The sequence below is a fragment of the Podarcis tiliguerta genome (assembly GCF_965153285.1).
Source record: "Podarcis tiliguerta genome assembly, chromosome: 4".
NCBI classification, from domain to species: Eukaryota; Metazoa; Chordata; class Lepidosauria; order Squamata; family Lacertidae; genus Podarcis; species Podarcis tiliguerta.
The window spans coordinates 91,842,295-91,866,696 of NC_139537.1; the positions used below are offsets into that span (position 1 = coordinate 91,842,295).

At 40.4% G+C, this 24,402-nt stretch overlaps 1 protein-coding gene across 4 annotated transcripts in view; it reads right to left on the reverse strand.

Annotated features, from left to right (window-relative positions):
* Positions 1–24,402, reverse strand: part of UGGT2 (UDP-glucose glycoprotein glucosyltransferase 2) — an 80,110-nt gene that overhangs the window by 38,806 nt on the left and 16,902 nt on the right. For all 4 annotated transcript variants that reach the window (XR_014510069.1, XR_014510070.1, XM_083435774.1 and 1 more), the window contains 7 exons: positions 23,728–23,828; positions 18,663–18,762; positions 16,511–16,571; positions 10,543–10,634; positions 9,840–9,990; positions 5,762–5,881; positions 1,990–2,075 (listed from right to left, as the gene is read on the reverse strand). Coding sequence is in view for 2 of the 4 variants with exons in the window: in XM_083435774.1 (XP_083291900.1) it covers positions 1,990–2,075; positions 5,762–5,881; positions 9,840–9,990; positions 10,543–10,634; positions 16,511–16,571; positions 18,663–18,762; positions 23,728–23,828 (711 nt within the window). In the remaining 2 variants the exon portion in view is untranslated. The remainder of the gene's footprint in view (positions 1–1,989; positions 2,076–5,761; positions 5,882–9,839; positions 9,991–10,542; positions 10,635–16,510; positions 16,572–18,662; positions 18,763–23,727; positions 23,829–24,402) is intronic.

Below are 24,402 nucleotides of genomic sequence, written 5' to 3' on the forward strand. Positions count from 1 at the left end.
GCAGTTGTTGCATACATAAATAACCTTTTATGAGGTTAAAAAAAAAATGTCTGCACATTTTCAGTCTTTAACTGACTTGGCACTCTGCATTCCTGATTCCCCCTGAACATCTATGATTTATCTCACTTGATGCCAACAGTTTTATACCAGCACAGTAATTCTCCAGTAGCCAAAATTCCTGCCCTTTTACCTAGACTCTACAGTTCCTGGTATCCCTTCCCTCCTAACTTTAGCTAACTCTTCTCTGCAAGTCTGTACTTGATAGTTCCTAAGCATCTTTACTGTGAAATTCTGCTTGTCCCATCCGCCAGCAGCAATAAGCATTTTAAATCAGAATATCAAGCACAGCTTTCCAGACTGAATCCTAGTTTTCTATGGTGATTCTATTGAGAACAAATCCAAAGTAATATCAACAATTCCCCACTGATAAAACAAAATACTGTGAGAGGAGATCAAGGTTCATCTAATCTAGCTTTCTGGTCACATGTGCTTCTGGACGCTTCCATCAAATCTATGGAGTTATTTCCTTCTCAATGGCATCTTCCATTGTCAAGGCCATTATTTAATTTTCTGGCAACGAAATCAGATCTCTAGCAGATTATATGACAAGGGTTGTACATCTCCTTTTCGCATAAATACTACATGCTCAGCTGAATCAATTGCCGTGGGGAAGGGACACTGCAAAAGTAATCCAGGAAAATTAAAGGGTTCCATCTGGATTGGGGGGGGGGGTTCTGTAACGTGTCCCCAATGTAATTGAAGCCCATTAGTGGTGAATTTATACTGGATTTCAGTAGAGTTACAGGACATGCACTGATTGGAAGCAAAGTAGTATATCCGTCCTGAAACTCTTGCAGTTGCAAACAGTATTTCTTTATTTACCTAATACAGTTTATACACTGGTTGATGTGGAAAACCTCAAAGGTGGAAGGCCCAGTGGGGGTCTAGCTTGCTTCATCTCTACCGCGTTAAACGCAACTACAACACCTATAACCCCATGTAATCCATTTGCAACTGCTGTCCTGGTTAAAGTACAAAAAGCTTTAATGCTGTTTAATGCGGATTAACGTTTCCATACCACCTTGCCCAAAAAAATCTACTATCAATGCTACCTGGACAGAATTAGAGAATTATATAGAATCCCTGGAACCCATCAAAGCTGTTTACGTTCTTTTAAACTGCTTTTTAATTGCAATGTTTAAAATGGTTTTTAACTGGTTTGTATAGCCAATGCCCTTTTAAAATGTGCTGGGGTGGGTGGGGATTAATTCGGTAGTTTCTGTTTTAATTTTGATTATATATTCTGTATTTTTATATTGTCATTTTATCCCGTGAACCGCCCTGAGACCTGCAGCTATAGGATGGTATATAAATTAAAATGAATGAATGAATGAATGAATGAATGATAAAACAATTAAGATAAATCCACAACCTCTCTTTAAAACACACGAAGTTAAAATACTAAAATGGATTAAAATTATCTCAACTTTTAAAGCATCTGGTTAGGTTTGTCCAAACCAGAGCTTTCCAAACTTTTCATGTTGGTGACATACTTTTCAGACATGCATCACTTTGTGACACAGTAATTCAGCTTTACTGGCAAACCAGAGGTTAAACTAACCCCTTATAAGAGATACGGACACATATATAAATTGTAATAACAAAATGTATGGGGAGACACCTACACACTGCAGCCGACACACTAACATGTTGCGACACAGTTTGGAAATAATGTTTTTAACAGGTGCCAAAAAGAGTTCAGTGAAGGCCTGATCTCAATAGGCCGGGAGCTCCAAAGTGCAGGTGGTGCCATACTAAACAAAGGATTGAAAGGATTTTAACTGCCCTTACCCTATCATGAGCACAAATAATCATGAACACGCAAGTAAGAGAATGGCTGGAAGGGCTCCAAGGGTCACCACACACAACATTTACACAGACTGTACGCCATCATGCATAAGAAACATATCTGCCCATATTTCAACTTACCTAAGAGGCACCTTTTGAAAGTAGAATACTTCTACAAGTTTCATGAAGTGAGCTGCTTCTTCTTGCATAGGATCAATAAAGATGACCTGACGGGAAGAGAGAATCCTTAGGCCCAATATCATTCCCTGTACTTTCTCTGCTCTTTTCCTTTGCAGACTTAAGAGGCCCAAAGGAACACATTGAGGTAGCATATCTGTTCTAGACTGTATGATTCCAGACTGCAAGTTTGGGATCACACAACTGAATTATCTCCAGCAAAAAATAGACGACATTTAGCCCAGCAAAATCACCTGACGTACTTGTAGGCTATGTGGAGAATTTTCTTGTATGAGGGACATTCCCAAAATGTGTACAGTGGTACCTCCGGTTATGAACTTAATTCGTTCCGGAGGTCCATTCTTAACTCTAAACCGTTCTTATCCTGAGGCGCACTTTCGCTAATGGGGCCTCCCGCTGTGCGCGCACCGCTGGCATGAGACTTCCACTCGCATCCCAGGGCAAAGTTCGCTACCAGGAGCAACCACTTCTGGGTTAGCGGAGCTCATTACCCGAAGCGTACGTAAGGAGGACGGTACGTAACCAGAGGTTCCACTGTACTGTCATACCTCAGGTTACAGATGCTTCGGGTTGCGTGTTTTGGGGTTGTGCACCGCGCCAAACCCGGAAGTACCGGAACAGGTTACTTCTGGGTTTTGATGCTCGCACATGCGCAGAACCACTAAATCATGCTTTGCGCATGCGCAGAAGCGCCGATTCGCAACATGTGCATGCGTAGACGTGGCGCTGAGCTGCGGGTTGTGAACGTGCCTCCCGCATGAATCACATTCGCAACCCGAGTGTCCACTGTACTGTCACAGCACATACACAGATTTATGTACTGGTACAGCACATACTGGTACCAGTATGTACTTTATGTACTGGTACAGCACATACACAGATTTATCACTTTAGTGAGAGCTACTAGTTCAACGATATCAGGAAAAAGTAAGCACATCCCTAGTAATAGCTATGGGAAATGGAAAGATAAAAGTCCATTTATATACTTGAATGCAACTTTAGAATTTATGCATTTGTAGCAAAAGTCTGGGTGATAAACAGTAGCAGATTTGTCATTTTGAATTTTGTTCACAACCTCCCAAAATGTATATGCTTACTGCTTCCTGCGGCAAACCTTTGATGAATGCCACTTTTGCAGGGGGTGGTGAGAATACTTAAAATATGTATATCTACATTTTGTCTACAAATATTTTACACACTGGAAAAGTTATTACTCTAGGTTGCTGTATTTTTTATTTTCATTTTGTTGTTGTTACTGAATATCTTAGATGGCAACTTTTCATCTTACGCATTACAAAGCCAAGAAGCTGAACCTAAATAAAGGAGCCAAGATTTTCAACTTTTGGAGGTGAATTCTTACAATCGCATATACTCATTTGGCCACAGATATCAACACACAACAATCTGGCTAGCAAAGTGACTGCATTGGTTCTCTCAGCAACAACCTTTTCAAATATGTGCAGGCAGTTATCAATCAGCTTGGCCGAGGATAAACTTATCATGCTAAAAAAGAAATGAGTTGTGCCATGTTAGCTGTATCAGGATTTAATGCAGTATTCCAGACAGACAACAGTAGGCTCTCTGACAGTAAAGTGTACTTAAATTAAAAGCCTAATCACAAGGAAGAACAGAAGGATAAATTGAGTTCTAGTTTCTAAAAGCCAGCCAGCCATAGAGGTGCACATTTTAATTTCACTTTCTTCTGGGACACACTAACAGAAATGATATGGAGCATGGCTGTTGTAGCTCAAGCAAGAGTTGCTCTCAGTGTGTCTCTCTCCACACAACTACTTTATTTAAGTTAGCAGCAGTTAGGCAATGATGTAGGTTGTTTCTCCCAGAAGATGGCATCTAGACTTGAATCATGTAAAAGGTAAAGGGACCCCTGACCATTAGGTCCAGTCGTGACCGACTCTGGGGTTGCGCCGCTCATCTCGCTATATTGGCCGAGGGAGCCGGCGTACAGCTTCCGGGTCATGTGGTCAGCATTACTAAGCCGCTTCTGGCGAACCAGAGCAGCGCACGGAAACGCCGTTTACCTTCCCGCTGGAGCGGTACCTATTTATCTACTTGCACTTTGACATGCTTTCAAACTGCTAGGTTGGCAAGAGCAGGGACCGAGCAACGGGAGCTCACCCCGTCCCGGGGATTCCAACCGCTGACCTTCTGATCGGCAAGTCCTAGGCTCTGTGGTTTAACCCATTAGGTATTTTGATGGCTTTTGCTGATCCCAGAAATTCATATTCACATTTCGCTTCTAAAAGTGCAATGGCAGCTTTCACAGTCAAAAGAAGCCTAGCTTTTACCATACTTTCTGAACATGTTGCTGGGATAAGCTTAGAATTTTTGGAAATCAACTCTGATGGTTACGGTTTCAGCAGGTAAAAAATAAGAATAATCAGCTAAAGAGGTTCTGAAATGCTGAACACACTGCCAAAATCTCAGATAAAATGTGCTTTTATAAATTCACTTATATATCAGAACACTTCTGGAGACTCAGGACCACAGGGGGCTGATTCCTAAGTTCCTGTTGTGGCACAAGAGATGCCTCTTCCATGTAGCCAAATCCCATACCACACTGGTATACTCTTTAATCAGGAATTCCTTGAGCTGCACAAAAGAGGCTGTAATAACCAGAGGGCTGCATGCTGTAATGGCACGGGACAGATCAGCCCACAAATATGAAACTGATGAGGTACATGCATTTTACAGTTCAATGGTTCCAATTTTCTGGCTGCTTATCTTGGTATGAATGAATAAAACACCATACAGACTGCAACTTCAGTTTAGGGCAGCTTATACAAAGCACTTATGTCATGTCCCAAACCCCAGCAGAGGCCAAACTTCTGACACAGTGGAGGAGAAACCAGGTGGATTAACACAACCAGCAAAGCACAACCTGAGCTTGTCAAGTCAGGAGCCCCTTGGGTCCGAGACTCCTGAATGAGGACTCCAATAAACAATATTTCCTTAAATAGATTCTCCTGCTGCCCACTTTCAGACTAGTGCCGGATCATAAGGTCGGCCAATACACAAGCTGGCAGCTGACCAAGAGGCAACTGAGTGCTAGGTTCCCAAGCCAGAAGATTTTCCCTTTAGGGTTCTCCACTTTTGAGAAAGGAGGTGGAGCCCAGGAGGTGCAGTCTGGCGAAAGAGAGGTAAAAGCTGTGATTCTGATAACAGAAAAAAGTATATACCGTATTATTCCATGTATAAGACGCCCCCATGTATAAGACGCCCCCTATTTCTGGGCAGCAGCCAATCCCACGTGCCCCCAATGTGTATAAGACACCTCCCCTCCAATTTTAAGTCTCCAATTTTTAGGAAAAAAGCCTAGTCTTATACATGGGAAAGTACGGTACTTTGAACTATCCAAGGTCCTCCAAGTCCAGCCTGATCTTATCTGCCTGCAGCTCCAAGCTTTTGCTACTTGGGAATACACTGCCAGGAGAGAAACATTTAAAGATGTCTTATTGTATCCATTTTCTAGTCAGATGCAAACATCGCCTTTTCAGAGTCTTCACGGATACACCAACACAGCTATACATATTTTGCACACAAGCAAGTGAAACAATCTTAAATGACATACACAGACATGTGGATTGCTGCCCAGAGGGTGGTGAGGGCTCAAGGGCTTTTCCATGACCTCCATGCAGAAGACCCTAATCTCAAAATAAACAAATATATAAGTTTGGCCAGTACCCCCAATACATACCATGTTATATAGATTGCGCCGAATCTGCCGCATCATTCCTGCATATGCTGGTTTAAGGAGTTCCTGAAAACTTGTAGGCCACTTGTCATAGATGTGATCTGTTTCTAAGTCATTGATCCACTGAAACACAGAAGTGATTGCCAGAGTTACCATTAAAACCAAACAGTATAACCAGTTACATGATGACAACATACTCACATGGCTGGAAGGCTGACGTCTTAAGCACATTAAGTGCTTCTTTGTTACCTCAGCTACATGGGAATTACCTTTCCCTAAGTAACCAACCACATAGTTGGGAGAACATTTAAATATGTAACCATGTAGGTAAGGACCAATTGCAAGAGTCCTCCTGACCATGAAATTCTGTGGGGAAGATTGAAGTTCCTGACCTCTATTTTACGTATTTTATGTTTAGGGAAGCTTTTCATGTTTTATGGATTAGTGTATTTTAATATTTTGTTGGAAGCCGCCGAGCAGATGGGTGGGGTATAAATAAATTAGTATTATTTATTTATTATTATTATTATTATTATTATTATTATTATTATTATTATTATTATTACTACTACTACTACTACTACTACTACACACTTGCCTGAGAAGTATCATTTACTACAATGGGACTTACTTCTGAAAAACAACTTCAGTGTGACTCTGTTAACACTCATAGATAAATGTGTTCGGTTTAGGTATCAGATATTTCAACAAAAAGGGAAAGGGATAAAGAGGGGTCATAATTTCTTTGTAAGACAAAAGTAAAACAATAGAGTATATTATCTGATATGCCAAACAGTGTTACTGCTTAAAGTTTTCTCTTCTCTAACTTAATATGGTGCTAAAAAGGATTTTCAAAGCTTAAGAAGCACTTTATAGACTTTCTCCCTTCAGGAAACACTTTCATTGACTTGTCTGCCAGAGAATACTTGATAAATTTCACTTGGAACCCTGCCCTGCACAATACATTGCAAAAGATTCTGAAGGCTGTTCTAGAGTATGCATTCATTTCACAACAGAACTTTTCAGGGTTGTTGAACTGGAAGTATAGACTGGGTTCGTACCATGGTATGTGCTAACCATGGTTAAGAACATCCCCCCCCAACTCAGCTCCACCCAAGACATGATGGATAACAGCAACAACCAGGGAAAAGAAAGTCATAACATCTTATAAGGACAGAAAGAAACACCACAGACAGAATAACTGCCCCACACAGGAAGAACAAGGATATAGTTTGAGTTCCTTGCTTGTAGTTTTATAAATCATTTAATGTGTTAACATGAATAGAAGTTATTAATATTGCAGTTGTTGTATAAGGGATTATTATTATGACTGGAATGTAATGCAAATTATAAGATTTTGGAATGCAGAAATTAAGCAAATTATCAAGTCATCAATTCTAGAACGCATGGGGCCACTTTATCTAAATTATATAATTTGGTATTTGAATAAACTGTATTATAAATTAGTATTGTTATAATGAGGCTATTATTGGATTATAATTGAAAACTAATAAAAATTATTATAAAAAAGGGGGGAACCCACATTTAAGTTTTCAATCTTATAACAACCAGACCAAACTTTTTTTTTACATGCTTGTCTGCTTTTGCTTCTTTTTTGCCCAGGATTCAACTTTATAAGTTCATTAGGATCGCTCCTGTCTCTGCGGTGCAGCAACCTCCTGAAGTGGAGCAATGCTGTCACTGCCCAAATAGTTTAAGGTCTGGGGTCAAACAGCTAAACAGACCATCGTTTTAAATGACAGCACCGTCCAATCCTAGCCAGCAAAGCCAATGCATAGGGATAATGGGAATTTGTTTTAAGCATTTCAAATATCTTTAACCAGCCATTCATTGCAAAGTTGCAATCCAGCAACATCTGGAAGGCACCACTTTGGTTATCCCAGTCTGGAATATATCTAAGCAGCTCTGTTGCAGGGTGAGACCAGCAGAGGTGAGCAAACTGCCTTTCAGAGAAGCTTGTCAACCATTACTGAAATCCACAGCCGGAGAAAACCATACAAAGAACTGGCAGGGCTTTTTTTCAGCCGGGACTCACTGGAACTTAGTTCTAGCACCTCTGAGTTGGGTGCCATTGCTGTTATAAGAGAACGGGGGGGGGGGGGGTCATGGTAAGTTCTGGCACCTCTTCTTGTAGAAAAATAGCACTGAGAATTGGTACCTACAGTCTGCATTTAACTATTAGTAAGAAAATGTATACACTGGAAATCTCATGGTCAATCGTTTAGGAAACAGAGAGAGAGAGAGCGCTGACAAGAAAGTTAATACTGGTCTACTGTACTCTGAATAGATTTAATTGCATGCAAGTTTTAAAAAAATTACACAGTTTAAGGAAACACACATTAAACATATAAAGGAGAAGAGAGTTTTGTCCCCTTGGGAACTCAACGATATATAATGCAGTAAGCAAGTAATTAAAAATTTCTCAGCTACTACCTGTGTTCATATACTTGTCAATAAAGGGTAATTTAGCATCCTTTGAGGTTCTTCCTTTCAATTTCTTCCTCACTTACAAAGAAATTTATCATTTGATACTGAAGACTGTTTATCCACTGATGTACACTTACAGTTAATAAATGCAGAATTTAATATGGCAACTACACATAGGAATAAGGTTTTGGTTTTTTTGCAGTTGCACCTGAATCTTACCCAGTGGTTATCAAGTTCACCAGTAGAACTTTGTAAGAAACCTGAATCTTAGCTATTAATAAATCTCTTTCCTTCAAACAAATTCATAAAATATACAAAGCTAATTTTCTTACTTGGGGGGGGGGGGTGCGCGATCTATATATGTATTTCAGTATAGGGTAGTATACAAATAATAATAATAATAATAATAATAATAATAATAATAATAATAATATTGATTGGTTGGTATAGGACTCATTTTTTATTGAATCTCATTTGCAATATTTGCCTAGAGCAGTGGATCCCAAACTTTATTTCCCATGGAGCATATGAAAATTTCTGATGATCTTTTAGCTGGGGCAATTAGAATAAGATCCACTATTTGACTATTGATTCAAAACCCTAAAATGTGTTTTATATAATTGACATTTTATTTCTATTCTTTGTATATTGTATTGTTGTTTTATTGTTATGGCCGATGGCTGATGCAAATAAAGATTCATTCATTCTGATGATCTTGGTGGAGCAATTGGTGATTTTTCTGCCTCTTGCAGTATTTGTAATGCACTGCGCAAGATGCTGTATGATTTTAAACTGTATTTCATTGCTTCTTTCAATTCTTATATTGTATTTTATTGTATTACGATTTGCATTCCATTGAATTCAAATTGCAAAACAAGGAAACACAAGATATAAAAGAAGCAACAGAAACACAATTAAAAATCAACATGAGTATGCAGAGATGCCAAATACCACTTGAATGCAGATCACTGGTGGTCCATGGACTACAGTTTGGGGACCCCTGCCTTAAAACAAGAGTAGCCCTTCTGCAAATGGAAGTGCTCATTGTTGTTGCTGCTGCTGCTGCCAGTACTATCCTGTAAAAGTTCTATACAAGTTATGCTGCATAAAATGGGCGCACACCCATTTTACACACATCATAGAGAGAAAGACAATAAACTCAGACATATTTCACTGCTTGCTGAGAGTGGTTTCGACAAGCAACTCAAGGGAAGACTCAAGGGCTTCATGCAAACGTAGCCAGAAAGCATAATGTAGCAGCACTTAAGAAAATGAATGCAGCCTATCCCGTATCTGTCATTTAAACTAAGCTAGAAAAACAGTTAAAGTCTTAGCTATACTTTGTTCACTTCATCAATCAGAATACCTGCTGGACTTTTTAGTGTTAAAGCCTTAAATGCAGTTTTCAAGAGAGGCGGCCATGTTATTTAGATGCAGCAAAAAACAACAAAGGGTGGAATTCAACTGAGATTTACTTAGGGCAGACCTGCTAAAATAAATGAACATGAGAAACCTAGGTTTATTCATTTCAATAGGTCCACTCTTGAATAAAACTTAGATGAGTATCACTCCAAGGGTCTCATGGGACTTTAAAAGTTGTTAGCTAGATAAAGAAATTAATATGGTTACTTACTACTATTGAAGAGTGACGAATGTCTAATGCATAAGCGTCATCATCAGAATGGGCATCTATTCTCATGATTTTACTAAGAACATCTCCTTTAATTCCAAGGGAGTGAAGTCCACGCATTGCTTTCTCTTCTACCTTCAAAGTTTCTAAAAGACTATTAAAAAACCCCACAAATATATGATTTAGTTAAGCAACTCTTTTGTTCTTCCTCTCAATTTAAATTAAACAAAACAATCAGATTGCTATACTTAATATGGTGGTGCCTCGCAAGACGAAAAGAATCCGTTCCGCAAGTCTCTTCGTCTTGCGGTTTTTTTCGTCTTGCGAAGCAAGCCTATTAGCGGCTTAGCAGATTAGCGCTATTAGCGGCTTAGCGGATCAGCTGATAAGCGGCTTAGCGGATCAGCTGTTAAGCGGCTTAGCGGCTTGGGAAAAAGGGGGGGGGAACCCCGCAGGAACTCGCAAGACATTTTCGTCTTGCGAAGCAAACCCATAGGAAATTCGTTTTGCGAAGCACCTCCAAAACGGAAAACCCTTTCGTCTAGCGGGTTTTCAGTCTTGCGAGGCATTCGTCTTGCGGGGCACCACTGTATTCTTTTTAGGACTGTCAATATAGAGCTAACCACAGCTTAGCTGGTCTATGGATCAAGTCACTGGGCCTTTTCGGTATAGTTAATATAGGAAAGTTGCTTAACTAATACTTTACCTAAATGGATCATGAAGATTCAAATCCATACGAAGACCATTTAGAAATAAACGTGCTTCACCAGGCTGAAGTTCAAGAGCTTCATTCAGATGCTAGAAAGATAGTAAAAAGAAGTCAAGCTTAGTATAATTTAGTCAAGACAGTTTAAAAACCCATCTTCAGAATATCCTCATCTTTCAAATCTGAAATCTATGTGAACAAGATGACATTAATTTTGGCTGGATAAAATTTAATCTTCTAATTATTCTTGTAGATAAGGGATTTCTCCTCTTCTACAGAGTAGGCTTGATGCTAACTATTCATGAACATCATTCATCCTTTCTTATATATTCACTGCTCACAGAAAGGAAAAACCAAATAACCTGAAAGACAGGCTTTAACTTAGTTTGACAAGTTATATTTCAGGAAATTAGGCTCAGCATTTGTTGCTGAACACACCAGAGTCTTTGAAGCAAACCAGTTCTTGCTCGCTATACAGGGGAAACTCGAACAATTAGAATATCGTGGAAAAGTTCATTTATTTCAGTAATTCAACTTAAAAGGTGAAACTAATATACGAGATAGACTCATGACATGCAAAGCGAGATATGTCAAGTTTTTATTTGCTATAATTGTGATGATTATGGCATACAGCTGATGAAAACCCCAAATTAACAATCTCAGAAAATTAGAATATTGTGAAAAGGTGCAGTATCTATTCAATCCATAACACCTGCAATGGGTTCCTGAGTCTTTAAATGGTCTCTCAGTCTGGTTCCGTAGGAAGCACAATCATGGGGAAGGCTGCTGACCTGACAGTTGTGCAGAAAGCCATCATTCAGACCCTCCATAAGGAGGGAAAGCCTCAAAAGGTAATTGCAGAAGAAGTTGGATGTTCCCAAAGTGCTATACGCCATAATAAGGTTGGCAGGAGCTGGGACATAGCAATGGGAGCTCACCCCGTCACGGGGATTCAAACTGCCAACCTTCCGATCAGCAAACCCAAGAGGCTCAGTGGTTTAGATCATATCACCACCCAGCATGACTGAACTGCTTTTGGAGCAACAGGACACCGTGACGGAAACCAGAGCGCACGGAAACGCTGTTTACCTTCCTGCTGCAGTGGTACCTATTTATCTATTATTATTTCGCCACCCAGCAGTGGATTCAATGTGCTGCCTGGCAGTGCCTATACCGGAGCTAGATGCCATTTCCCCACAATAAAGAACATTTACATGGTGTACTATGAAGCAGTCTCAGTTAAAGCAACTTTTAAAGAGAAGAAATAGGATACTAAGCACCATTTGCTCATGAAAAAAATTATCTGCTACAGCAGGGGTAGCTATTGTGCGCTCCAGATGTTGTCAGATTTTGGCTCCTATCACCCCTGACCATTGCCCATGTTGGCTGGGACTGATAGGAGTTGGAGTCCAACATCGGGGGGGGGTGCACCTCAGACTGGGGTGCAGCTCACAAATATACTGTACTGTTCTAACTTGAATTGATTTGGCTCTTAGACTGCATGGGCCTCAGCAACTGCCCTGAGCTGATCTAGTTAGTCCAAGTCTAGATGGGCTTGTTTGAGTGTTAATCTTGATGTCTTTGATTGTTTTTTCTCTTTTCCTTTTGAAATTTTATTGAATATTCTTGACTTAATATATTACTGTTATAATTGGTTCCATAGAAATGTGTTTAGATAATATATTGCCATTGTTGAATTTGATTTAAAAATTCTTCATTCCTGCTCTGTTTTGTATGCACACTGATGGCCGTGTGAACACACCCCTCTCTTGGTCCTTTCTCAATCTGTAAAATGAGAGTTACCAAATGGCCTACCCTACAATGTGCACTAAAGGCGAATAAGATCAGGGACAAGCTCACTCTCTGTCTCTATATACATACAAACAGGGCTGGTCTAATGGAAACATTTTTTCACTCGACCTGGTACAATGGCTGTACACTTATAACGTGGACCATACAACGTCTGTTTTTAGACAGCTAACCTGAGCAAAAACAAAAGGAAGGCTTTCTTAGGTGAGTCTGTAACTTGAAATGTTATTTAGGCTTCAACAACTACATCCTTCCGTAACATAGCTACTTATCCTTGAAAGCTATTCTGACTGCATCTAATCACCATATACTTTTCAGTCCTTAATAGGCTTTAGCCTCTTTCCCATATTGCATTTTCTATTCAACTTACATTATCTTAGAGGAGAATCTTTCAGTTCTGCACAGCTTGAAATCATGCCTCTCCTGCTGCTAGACGAATATCCTGTAGCTCAAAAATGTGCATGACAATTTATTCTGCTCTACTACTGATGTCTGAATAGCTGCCAGATTTATAGACAGACAAAAAAGACAAAGAGATTGCTTTCTCACCACTGCATTCAGGGGCACCCAAAGCATTTTTTCATGCCGTCCTTAGAGATAATAACCTTATGTATGCAGCCAGGTTATATTTGCACAGATTAACCCCAAATTTCATTATCTATATTCAAAGAACTAACCCACGAGGTCACGGTTTTGCCAAAAACCTGACGTCATCCGATACACTCAGACAGAAGTGCAAAAGCACTCAGACAGCACTAGCAAAAGGCCCCCTGCAACGTTTGGCGGTGAAAACCCCACGTTTCAAGGCACTCCACAAAAAGCCCTTGCAGCCTGACTTGCAGGGTCACAATTTTCCCGAAAACCCAGTGTCATCTGACTCACTCGAAAATGGTGCCAGACACCTGCAAATTGGCCCCTGCAACGTTTGGCAATGCAAAATGCATGTTTCACGGTAGGCCATAAAATGAGCTCTTGGCGCCCTGACCCGCAGGGGTCACGGTTTCGCCAAAATGTTGTCTGATTCATTAAATTTTGTTTTATTACTTCTCTTCAAAATTATGTTTGAATTCTCTGATGTAGTTAGTTTAAAATACAGAGAACCAACTTACACACACACACCCCAATACCCCATTAGCAATTGTGTAGAACAATTTCTGCAAGTATATTTGACTCCTATCTACTCAAACATTGCTTTGGATGTGACACTTGAGACAGAAAGACTCAAAAGTTCTTCTGTTAGGTAACAGGATTTTCCAAAAGAGAGCAACTGGCATCAAAATGTATTCAGGTCTATTTTAAGAGCTATTTAACTACCAGTACTTGATACCATTTTACACTGCGTTTGTGCAGCTGCTGCAGTCTAATAAAAATGAGTAATCTGCAGTAAGGCAAAAAAAGAGAGAGAGAGAGAGAAAAGAGGAAAGAGGAAAACTTAAATAGGAATTCACTAAAAGATGCTTATTAAAAAGATCAAATGGCTCAAATAAAAAAATAGCTCCAGGGCTTTAAAAGAAGTATTTGTTTTAGATCAGCCACGTAAAAGTGTCAGGAAAGCATGAAAAACACTGTGCTATTTAATAGTGATTTTCATGGGCATGAAGTTCAGTACTGCTTTGAAGCATCTACAAAATGAAATTTATAGCCTGGTGCTAAGCATCTTTACTCAGAAAATAATAAGCCCCACTGAATTCAATGGGACTTACTTCTTTTAACCAAGCTTAGAACTGAAGTCTGGATCAAATATTTCCCTTCTATGAGTGAATTTTGCCTAGTTTTGGTAGCACGACACAAAATGAAGCAGTCTCAGTGGAGTGATCAGAAATCCCAAATAAAAAATAAATAGTTGCCAGCAGAATATAGAGCAGTAGCTATGTTAGTTTCTTCCAGAAAACACAAAGAGTTTTGTTGCGGCACCTTCTAGGTTAGCAGATTTATTAGAGCATAATGAATCAATAAGTGGTTTCTAGCTGGTGAATTTTTTCACCACGATAAATATGTTAGCCTATAAGGTGTCAAAGCCTCCTTGAGAGCATTCAGACGTAAAAGCGAAATGCCGAGAAAAAGCAGGCAGGCATCTCGGGCTTGTATTGTCCCCTCTTCCCTTTGCAGATGCGGATGACAAACTTTCAGTCAGAGTTTAACAAAATTCATTCGAATCTAGAACTCTATGGCTTCCCACTAACCCCAGGCTGGAATTTTCTAATGTTGGGTACATCTTTACTTGCACAAGATGCAAGGGAGAGCTGCTAAGCTTGGGCAGCTTTAAAAGAAGATTAGACACATTCATGGAGGTTAAGGTTACCAAATGTGATAGCTATGCTATGTCCTGGCTCCTCGGTCAGACACAGAATGCCTCTGTATACCACAAAGTGGGAAGAGTGCTGCTGAACTCATGTCCCGTGTGGTGCATTTCCCATATGCATCTGTTTGGCCACTGTGAGAACAGAATGCTGGAGCTCTGGGCCTTTCGCCAACAATAAGAGGTCTTACCAAGATTGATTCAATAATTCACAGAGAACGGTGAAGGAGTGCAGTCTGTCTCCCGTCAATGGCGTTGCTCCAACTGAGCTCCTTCCCCCTCCCTTCCTAGCAACAGCACTTCCCCTGATGGTGGCTGCCGGGAGCTAACTGTCTCTTGAGTCCTTTGCTCTTCCACTTTCAGTGCACGCCAGGTTCTGGGAGAAGGGGGGTCAAAAATGCTCTCCAGTGATAATGTGTCAGCTGGCTGCTCTGTCTCTGTCTCCCCCTTTCTCTTTTCCCAACACCTCCCAACTCTTCTATTCACCTGTCTCTTAACCTGTGACCTTCCTCAAACCGCTGTTGTAATTCAATACAACCTTCCTCTTCTCTGGGAAGTTCAGGAAGGAGGGGAGGTCTCCACCATTCCTCCTCAGTCTTGTCCCCCTCAGTCCAGTCCCCAACACCCAGCTGGGCTTTTACGTTATTATCAGGATACGGCATGCAAGCCTGAGGCTCATACCGGCACAATCTTGCTGCACGAAACCATAATTAAGCACATGGGTGGAGAACCTGCGGCCCTCCCAGCTGTTGTTGGACGACTGCAGTTCCCATCAACCCTAACCATTGGCCATATTGGCTGGGGCTGATAGAATCCAACAACAACACATGGATTAATTTTTTGCAAGATATGGAATGGTTTCCACGAGGGAGGTAGGGAGGAAGAAAAGTGCATACCTAGCAGCAGATAGGTGGTGTTGGATAAAAAGGGTGGGTCTTTCTGACAAGTTTATCAAAATGGATAAGGGACCCTCCAAAAGCACATAGATAATTTTGAGAGCCTGAAGTTGTCTATGTGTTATGCACAGAGAAGCGGGGGGGTGAGACCTTGGGGTTGGTCCATAACCTAACTCTGCCCGCATCACTGGTACTGCACCCTTGACACCCACAAGTTCCTCAAATAAAGGGTGGTCAAGGAATTTAAGAAATAAATAAAAATCTTTACACCTCTGTGAGTAGCAAATCAAGCATATTTTATATACCGGTAAATCAGGGAAGAGTGGAAAGAGGTGTCAATGACTGTCCGATTCACTATAAGAAAATGAATCCTGAACGAAGCAATCTTTACAAACATGGGGCTATTTGGAATGGGACAGTAGCTGAAGATTACTGACTTGATCTAGGATGATAGGGGTGAAGCTTAGGAAGGCTTATATTTTAAATCATACTCTGAAGAACACAGATCTCAAATGACCCATGTGTTAAGGGCAAAAGCTCAAAATATAATTCTGCAATACATTAAAATACATTATCGACAGAGCAAATTATCCTGCGTGCAGACATTTGGGTACTGAACTGATTTATGTTCAACTCCAGTGGTCAATTAAAGCAGCTTAGTTCAGAGTTAAAGCTCAAGCCCTGAAGGTAACATCTGAACATTAATGGTCTAAGTTTCATCGCTCACTGTAGCTGGAAGGGCTGCTCAGCAAATCAGGCCATGCCATGCAATATTTGAGCAGAAGGTGTCATGAGAAGCTAAGGACTGCAACTGATGAGCAAGTCCGCATTTAGAAATTCTGCTGCTTACATTTTTAAGTTACATTATAATACATTTATCTCCCAGCATTATATAATATATGCATCTCTCGACACAGTATAATCAACTGCATCATTTTGTATAATAAAAAGAACAGTAACAAACCTGTTGATTTTCCTTTATTTCTTTCCGCATTTGCAGGTTCACTAACACTTTGGTCAGGGATCTGAAAAAGTCAGAGATCATGAACTGTTCTGTGTTTCGGCATTTCCCCCACCTATTCTGAGGGAATAAAGTACTCCACAGGCAAAGTTTTGCATGCAATGATATCCCCTCAATATATCCCCTCTAACACCCAACCACAATGAAACTGACAGTATATGGAAACATCACCGCTGCAGACACCCAGATTGTTGACATCACATGATGTGCCTATCTGTGGGAAAGAAGAATTTCCCAGGACGTTCACAGGCTGGATAAGTCTTTGTGAAGAGTGTAACTTGAAACCTTCCGACTGCACATGTTCAGGAAGTTTGTCAGACATGCTAGAAGAACTGAACTGAAAGGACGTGTTTTTCTCTAGTGCTGTAATGTCAGAAATAAACATCATGTAAATAGATTTCTGACTTATTTTCTTTCCCCTGCGGAAGCAGGAGAGAGGGGTTGTGCATTTTACCCATGCTTGGGGAAATGTCGCCTATCAAAATCTCCCAGAGGAGGTTACCGGTTACCGGTAAGCAAGCTCCGAGGACAGTGAGAGGGGCCACCCTCTGTGGAGGGGGCTTGCAAACCGACAGAAACAACTGGTTTAAGCTAACCAATTTGTAGTAATTTCTGAACTGGAAACTACAATTAGCTTGAGCTATGGTTTCTTAAACTAGGCTTTTCCCCCTGTGGCAAGTGAGGGCATGTTCAAACCAGATGTCCACTCTCAACTTCTTGCTATCTAGCAAGACCTGTAAACTTTTCTTCTAAAGTAAAATGACTATTAAAGATTTTTAGAAAAGACTTTTGATAGACAGTGGTACTTGACTTAAGCATCATTTTCAATGGTTGTTATATGCTCAAATACAAATTTTATGCAAGATGTATTCAAACAGGAACAAAGAAAAGTTATTCAAGTTTCTGCCAGACGACAGAAATTACTGCTCGTGTCTAACATCAACCATGCACTCTCATCTCCGCCTTATTCTGTCTAAGGGTTGTCACAATAGTTCAAAAACTACAGCCAGCTGTGCCTTGCAATGTCAAATAAGTATGGGATTGTACTGGGGATTCAAGGCATCGCAGACTGTAACAACAGTGTATTGTTTGATAGAACAGTAGGGAAAGAAATTTGGCTTTGTAGCAGAGGGAGACCCACAGGGTTGTTGTAAGGGTAAATGAGATAAGAACTGTAAAGCGTTTTATCCACGAAAAACGCCATAAAAAGTTCACTTACGATCATGACAATGTCTGCTAATGAAGGAAATCTCGACATGATACCAGTTGTATAAACACTGGAAAGCTAGCTTCGCTGCTCTTATGAGTAATCTCTTGGTATAGAAAGATGACAAAGAACTGCCTATTATTGTGGCATGAATGATCATAGCTATGTTTCTTAATTTGACAACTTGCACCCAATGGGCCATTTAAGACTTAGCATTTGGATTTACATACTGGATCCTTCCATCTGTTGAATTCTATTAACTGTTGTTTAGGCTTGTTAAAAACCACTTTCCTGGTCACACGATAAGAATCAACTTCAAGGCAAGATGTGGGGTAGATCCTGATTTTCTTTATTGACACAGACAACTTACATAGATATATGAGAGCAGTCAGGCTAGCAACTTTTATGGAGTTTATTGGAAGGCTCCTCTAGCATATTGAACTTGGACTGGAGAGACCAGGCTCAAATTCTACTTGGTCAAGAAGCTCAACTCAGACCAGTCACTTTCTACTTCCTAGGGTTGGTGAATGAATAAAATGAGGGAAAGTCACATCTGCTGCCCTAATAACTTTGGAAGAAGGGAGGATAAAAATGTAAATAAAGTTTCAAAAGAAACTCTCAAAATCCAGACATTCATTAATACACAGTAGTACCTCGGTTTATGAACTTAATCTGTTCCAGAAGTCCGTTCTTAAACCAAAACCGTTCTTAAACCGAGGTGCACTTTCCCTAATGAGGCCTCCTGCCGCCGGTGCCCTTCCACCATTCGGATTCCATTCTTAGACCGAGGTAAAGATCTCAAACACTATTTCTGGTTTTGCAGAGTATGTAAACCAAATCGTTCTTAAACCGAGGTACCACTGTAATTGAAAATTACATTAGCCTTACCTGGCCTTGACTGGGAAGTTCTGGGCAATGTCCTTCATGACTTTTAATGCATTATAAGCGGGCACAGAGAGAATTCGAGAGGCTGCTTGCAAACTAATGTCTACAAGAAAACAAAGCATTCACTGAAGAACCTCAGGTATGGATTTAAAACATTTGTTAATAGCAAAACCTGTCTGGCTTTAATTAACCTGAAGGTCAATGCTTATCTAACGATCAGCTAGTTATGTTGGCAGGTAGAATTTAGGGAGAGAAGGGAAGAGGAACTCCCAATTCCTTGACTATGGTCACATGCCTGGAGCCATATATATGTTGACTAGACAGGGGCGTATAAGTAACAACTGTAAATAGAATTATCTTCATCATTAGCCAGTCAGGTCATTTGCACACACAGTTAATAAAAACAACAAGATAAGCATCAAGGTAAATATATAAAAAATACATTAATCCATCGTAACGTATGATTAAAAATTGTACTATTTCAACTACTCTTTGACACATCTTATCATCTGAAATGGTGACTTCCACTAAACTAAAGCCAATTTAACAAATGCAGCAGTCCTATTTCTATACACATTTTCCACAAAAGCACTCAGAGGCTACTATGATAGTACACAACCATAATTGTTGTTGTTGTTGTTTAGTCGTTTAGTCGTGTCCGACTCTTCGTGACCCCATGGACCAGAGCACGCCAGGCACTTCTGTCTTCCACTGTCTCCCACAGTTCGGTCAGACTCATGTTGGTAGCTTCGAGAACACTGTCCAACCATCTCGTCCTCTGTCGTTCCCTTCTCCTTGTGCCCTCCATCTTTCCCAACATCAGGGTCTTTTCCAGAGAGTCTTTTCTTCTCATGAGGTGGCCAAAGTATTGGAGCCTCAGCTTCACGATCTGTACTTCCAGTGAGCACTCAGGGCTGATTTCCTTAAGAATGGAAAGGTTTGATCTTCTTGCAGTCCATGGGACTCTCAAGAGTCTCCTCCAGCACCATAATTCAAAAGCATCAATTCTTCGGCGATCAGCCTTCTTTATGGTCCAGCTCTCACTTCCATACATCACTAACACAACCATAATATAAGTTATAATTGTCATCATGACCAGAGATAGTAAACAGTCTAAACTATACTACAGATGCAGCTGTAATTAAATAATTTCCTTAGGTGTAAGATGTGGCAGCAGGTTAAGCTTGTTTTGTCTGATGACGTTTCAAAGGCTCTAGTCAGAAAATTATCCCGCTTATGAATGAGCTGCAGGCTTGCACATTCCTTCCCACTTTCATACGCTGCTTCCCTTTCCGACTCCTGTTTAGTGCTGACCCCCAATTTACTTCAGAGCAGCAATGGTTAGCACTTGCTCTTCCAACCTAACCACAGTTTGCCACGATATTTGAACTGGCAAACTAGAGAGAGTGCTGTACGCACATGTCAGGTGTGTACTTTGGCAATCTTTGGTGACATGGCGTCCTGAGCGAGCCCAAAACGTGGCACCCCAAAATGGATCTTCTCAATTATGGATCGTCTCAATTTTGTGCCTCCGTGGGTCAGCACCCTATGTGGGGCAACTGCCTGCACCGCCCTAACTCAGACGTGGAACATGTCTTGTTTCCAGTTCTCCAAATGGTTTGTAGGAATGTCTGAACTTAGCCACTGAACTATTGGTAATATTCAGTTACTGTATATACATTCCAATAGTTTTACAGTCATTTTAACATTTCGAAATTCGACTTCCTTCTTCTGCTTTCTGCGGTTCCTTAAATTTATATTTATCATTTCCTGCATATACTGAATTAACTTATTTTTTTATTCAACTACTTTAATTATTTACTCTTATGAAACTGCAGGTTATTACAATAATCCTGCCAATGTCCTTATCTGTTTATAATTTATTTGTACATATCCAATAAACAATTTCCATTCTTTTATTAAAAAGTTTGTAGTTCTGATGCCTTATTTTTCCGATAAGCTTTGCCATTTCTGCATAATCCATGAGTTTCTGTATCCAGTTCTTTCCTCGGGTCTTCTTCTTCTTTCCATTTTGGGGCCAATAACATTGACACTGCAGTCGCATACATAAATTTTACCACTGAACTGCTTTTACTTCTACTCGCATTTCTGATTGTTCAAACCTCATTTGCATGCATCTGTCAGGACTGCTTGTATGTTTTGATTTCATTTCATCGGAGTGCAGAAAACTCCTAGAATTCAAGCTTTCTGAAAATTTAAACTTTCCAGAACAAGTTTCATGATAGCCTTGAAACTGTTTTGCCAGCTGTTACTGAAATGAAGCATAGGTGCTACACCAAATTTCCAATAGTTGGGCGAGAAGTTTCAGACTCCAATAGAATTTCTTGCCACTCACCATGATTACTAAAAATCAGAATAAATTAGGCAAAATAGTATTGATTATTCAAAAGCAGCAAAAAAGCAAAGGTGCTCAACTTGCATTATTTATACAGGTTACAGAATTCAGCTTATTTTAGCACAGAATTTGGAACACTGGAAAACAGGAATAATAATAACAGTAATAGCTATATTGCCCAGTTTCAAAAGGTTTCATTAAATTTATATTCCTTCTATTTTATTTGAACTCCTAGTGGCTATAACAAACAAATCTAATTCAACTAATGAATCATGAGTAGCACAAGGCTATTATTCTCTCTGCAATGCAGCAAATGTTGGCCTTTAGTAGAGCTACAATCCTATACCCACTTACTTGGGTGTAATCCGCACTAAACTCAATAGGACTTACTTCTGAGTAGACATGCGTAATGCTATAAGACCCAGGGAAAGCAGTGGAACTTAATTTAGTTACAACTAACTAATTCTCATTAACTTGTTTATTTATTTCCAAAAAGGATCTCCTATATGTAACATAAAAGCATACAAGAAACTGTTACCAATAACGCTGAAAGGGGAAAAGGCATCATATCGTGCTACTTTTACAGTATTATGAAAAAAAGCCTAATCTTCCACAAGCTTCATGGTCAATTTCCCTCATCCTCAACATATCACAGATATGACGAAATAGCTTTTAAAGTAGTATTATGGCTTTTATTTTGCAATGATAACACTTCACGGCCTACTCCTGTGCCGCATTAATAGAAACAGTAAAGATAAATTGTACCACAATGATTTCAGCCACACAAGATCCTCCTGCAGATCATCAGGATAGGAAGATTTAACATCTTTCCCTTCCCTCTGCCTCTCTGAAGAGCTTTATGTGCACTTTGTTCATCTGATGCAGCAGTTTACCAATAAAATCTAAAACTGTTTAGTTAAAAATAGATTCACAGAAGAGAACAATAGATGCTTCTTGGTGTTTCATCCTGTCAATGAAGCCAGGACAAATGTTTTGAGTCTGACCATATATTAATCTCTTGATTTATTTCCGAAAACTGAAGAAAAGCTACAAGGATCCGATCAGAGAACCAAAATGTGTGGCGGCTGCTGAAAGTAGCAGCTGCATGTCTAGTTGCCCAGCCCCACCCAAGTCGGTTATATGAAGGGAGCCTGAAAAACCCATTGCACGTTGATGTTAGCACGTAAATTCTGAAGTACAGAAGCGCATATTGACAGCCTTCCATAGCCACACTCTACCGAGTTAAAAAATTCATCAAGCTGTCTTGATCTACTATGACACATGTACACCTCAATTAGTAGATATGGCATAATACCCAACTTATTGGGATCTGATGCCGATCCTAGAATACTGGGCTGGCAGAAGGTGGTGCGCCGCTTAACCTGGAATCACTTGCCTATCAGCCATGAGGCAGGACTACAATTTTATGCATGGTTACCTGGGAGTAAAGGTAAAGGTAAAGGTACCCCTGCCCATACGGGCCAGTCTTGACAGACTCTAGGGTTGTGCGCCCATCTCACTCAAGAGGCCGGGGACCAGCGCTGTCCGGAGACGCTTCCGGGTCACGTGGCCAGCGTGACATCGCGGCTCTGGCAAACCAGAGCCGCACACGGAAACGCCGTTTACCTTCCCGCTAGTAAGCGGTCCCTATTTATCTACTTGCACTTTGATGTGCTTTCGAACTGCTAGGTTGGCAGGCGCTGGGACCAAACAACGGGAGCGCACCCCGCCGTGGGGATTCGAACCGCCAACCTTTTGATCGGCAAGCCCTAGGCGCTGAGGCTTTTACCCACAGCGCCACCCGTGAAGTGGGAGTAAGTGCTACTAAATTCAGTCGAGTTTGTTTCTAACGGCAGAGGTTCAGCTTGCTAAAACACACTGAGCTTTAACAAAAGCCCAAACCTTTAGCTTTTGATCAGCCATGCTCACCATTTTACAAAAAGGTGTTACCATTTAAACTGCTGACATGAAGCAAGAACCACAAAGAAAGGAAACAAAAGCAGCCAGCTTCCATCTATTGCCCAAATTCTCCAGTTTCCTTTATGGTGATATGTTACAAACAACAGTAAAAATTGAAAGCCTCGTTATCATCTCATTCGTTTGCCAGAGGCATGAGAACAGAGACAGTGGTTGGTGGGTGGGGGGATTGTATCTGGTGCTCCAGCAGAGGATGTCATTGTTCCAAAAAAAAAATGCCCCAGAGATTAATTCCTCCACATTTCCTGTTCCACTGCACCACTTAGAACTAGGCGTAACATCTAGAATGGTCCCTCAGGTTTTCAGCATGATACTTTCATAACACTAGCAAATTACCATCATCCCTGGGAGATCAACACAGCTCACTGAAAATGTATTCCATGAAAATGTAGTTCTGTTAGATACTCCTTAAGCAACATAGCAAAAGAAGCATAACGGATATCCAGATTCTGAATACAATGGCTAATCTGGAGCCTGTGTGAGCAAGGGATTCACATTTTATTTTATTTTTTTTAGCCCGGATGATAAAGGTTATGTGTGCACAGCAGTTATTTCCAAATGTACACCTCGAGAATTTTTTTCTCAGAACAGTCTTCCTAAAAACCAGCTACCCCTTTGCACATACAATGTTTGTAAACATTACATTGATGTCAGTATAACTGGTGCAAATACACTGCCATTCATTCTTCCACTGTGTTACACCAAAAAACAAACAACTAGTATAAAGGTTATTACCTGACAATTCCCAAACCTTCAAAGGCTCTGTATCATCACTACTTTCAATCAGGTATTTCCTCAGCTCTTGAAGATTGTCTTTGAGGTCAGGATAGTTCTGCCTGGATTTTATGAAACATAAACCAAGTCAATACTACACAACACTTGTAGGAGCTTATAATTCGGTTGGCGTAAAGACCAATGATAAACGTGTGAAAATTGTAGTTTTAATGTTTCTCATAACCCAGAAGGGAGGAACTTGTTAATGCTACTGTCCCGCACAACCAAAGTTTGAAGACGGGGTTCAAAGCAAAGTTTCAATCGCTGATTACCATTAACCATGATTAGCAACCAAAGGAGCCAACTCCAAATAAATGCTGTACCATATAGGCCAAAGTTGTTGAGCTTTTTGACAAAAACTCCAAATAAATGAAGTCTTTAGCTATTTGGGGAGAAAGTCCGATATGAGCTGCCATGTGCCTGGGTTTTCCAGGACATTTTAACCAATTCTCGAAAATACTACCCGGGAAATTATGGATGTATGGCAGCCCTATGTAGCGGAGCCAGATAATGACGCTTTTGTAGGCCTGCTGACCTTCCAGTTGGCCGCTCCCTTACATTAGGCATGGGACTTTTGGGTTCAAAACTTCTCTCTCTTCCCCTCTCCCAGCCCACAGCTTTACAGTACAGCAAAGC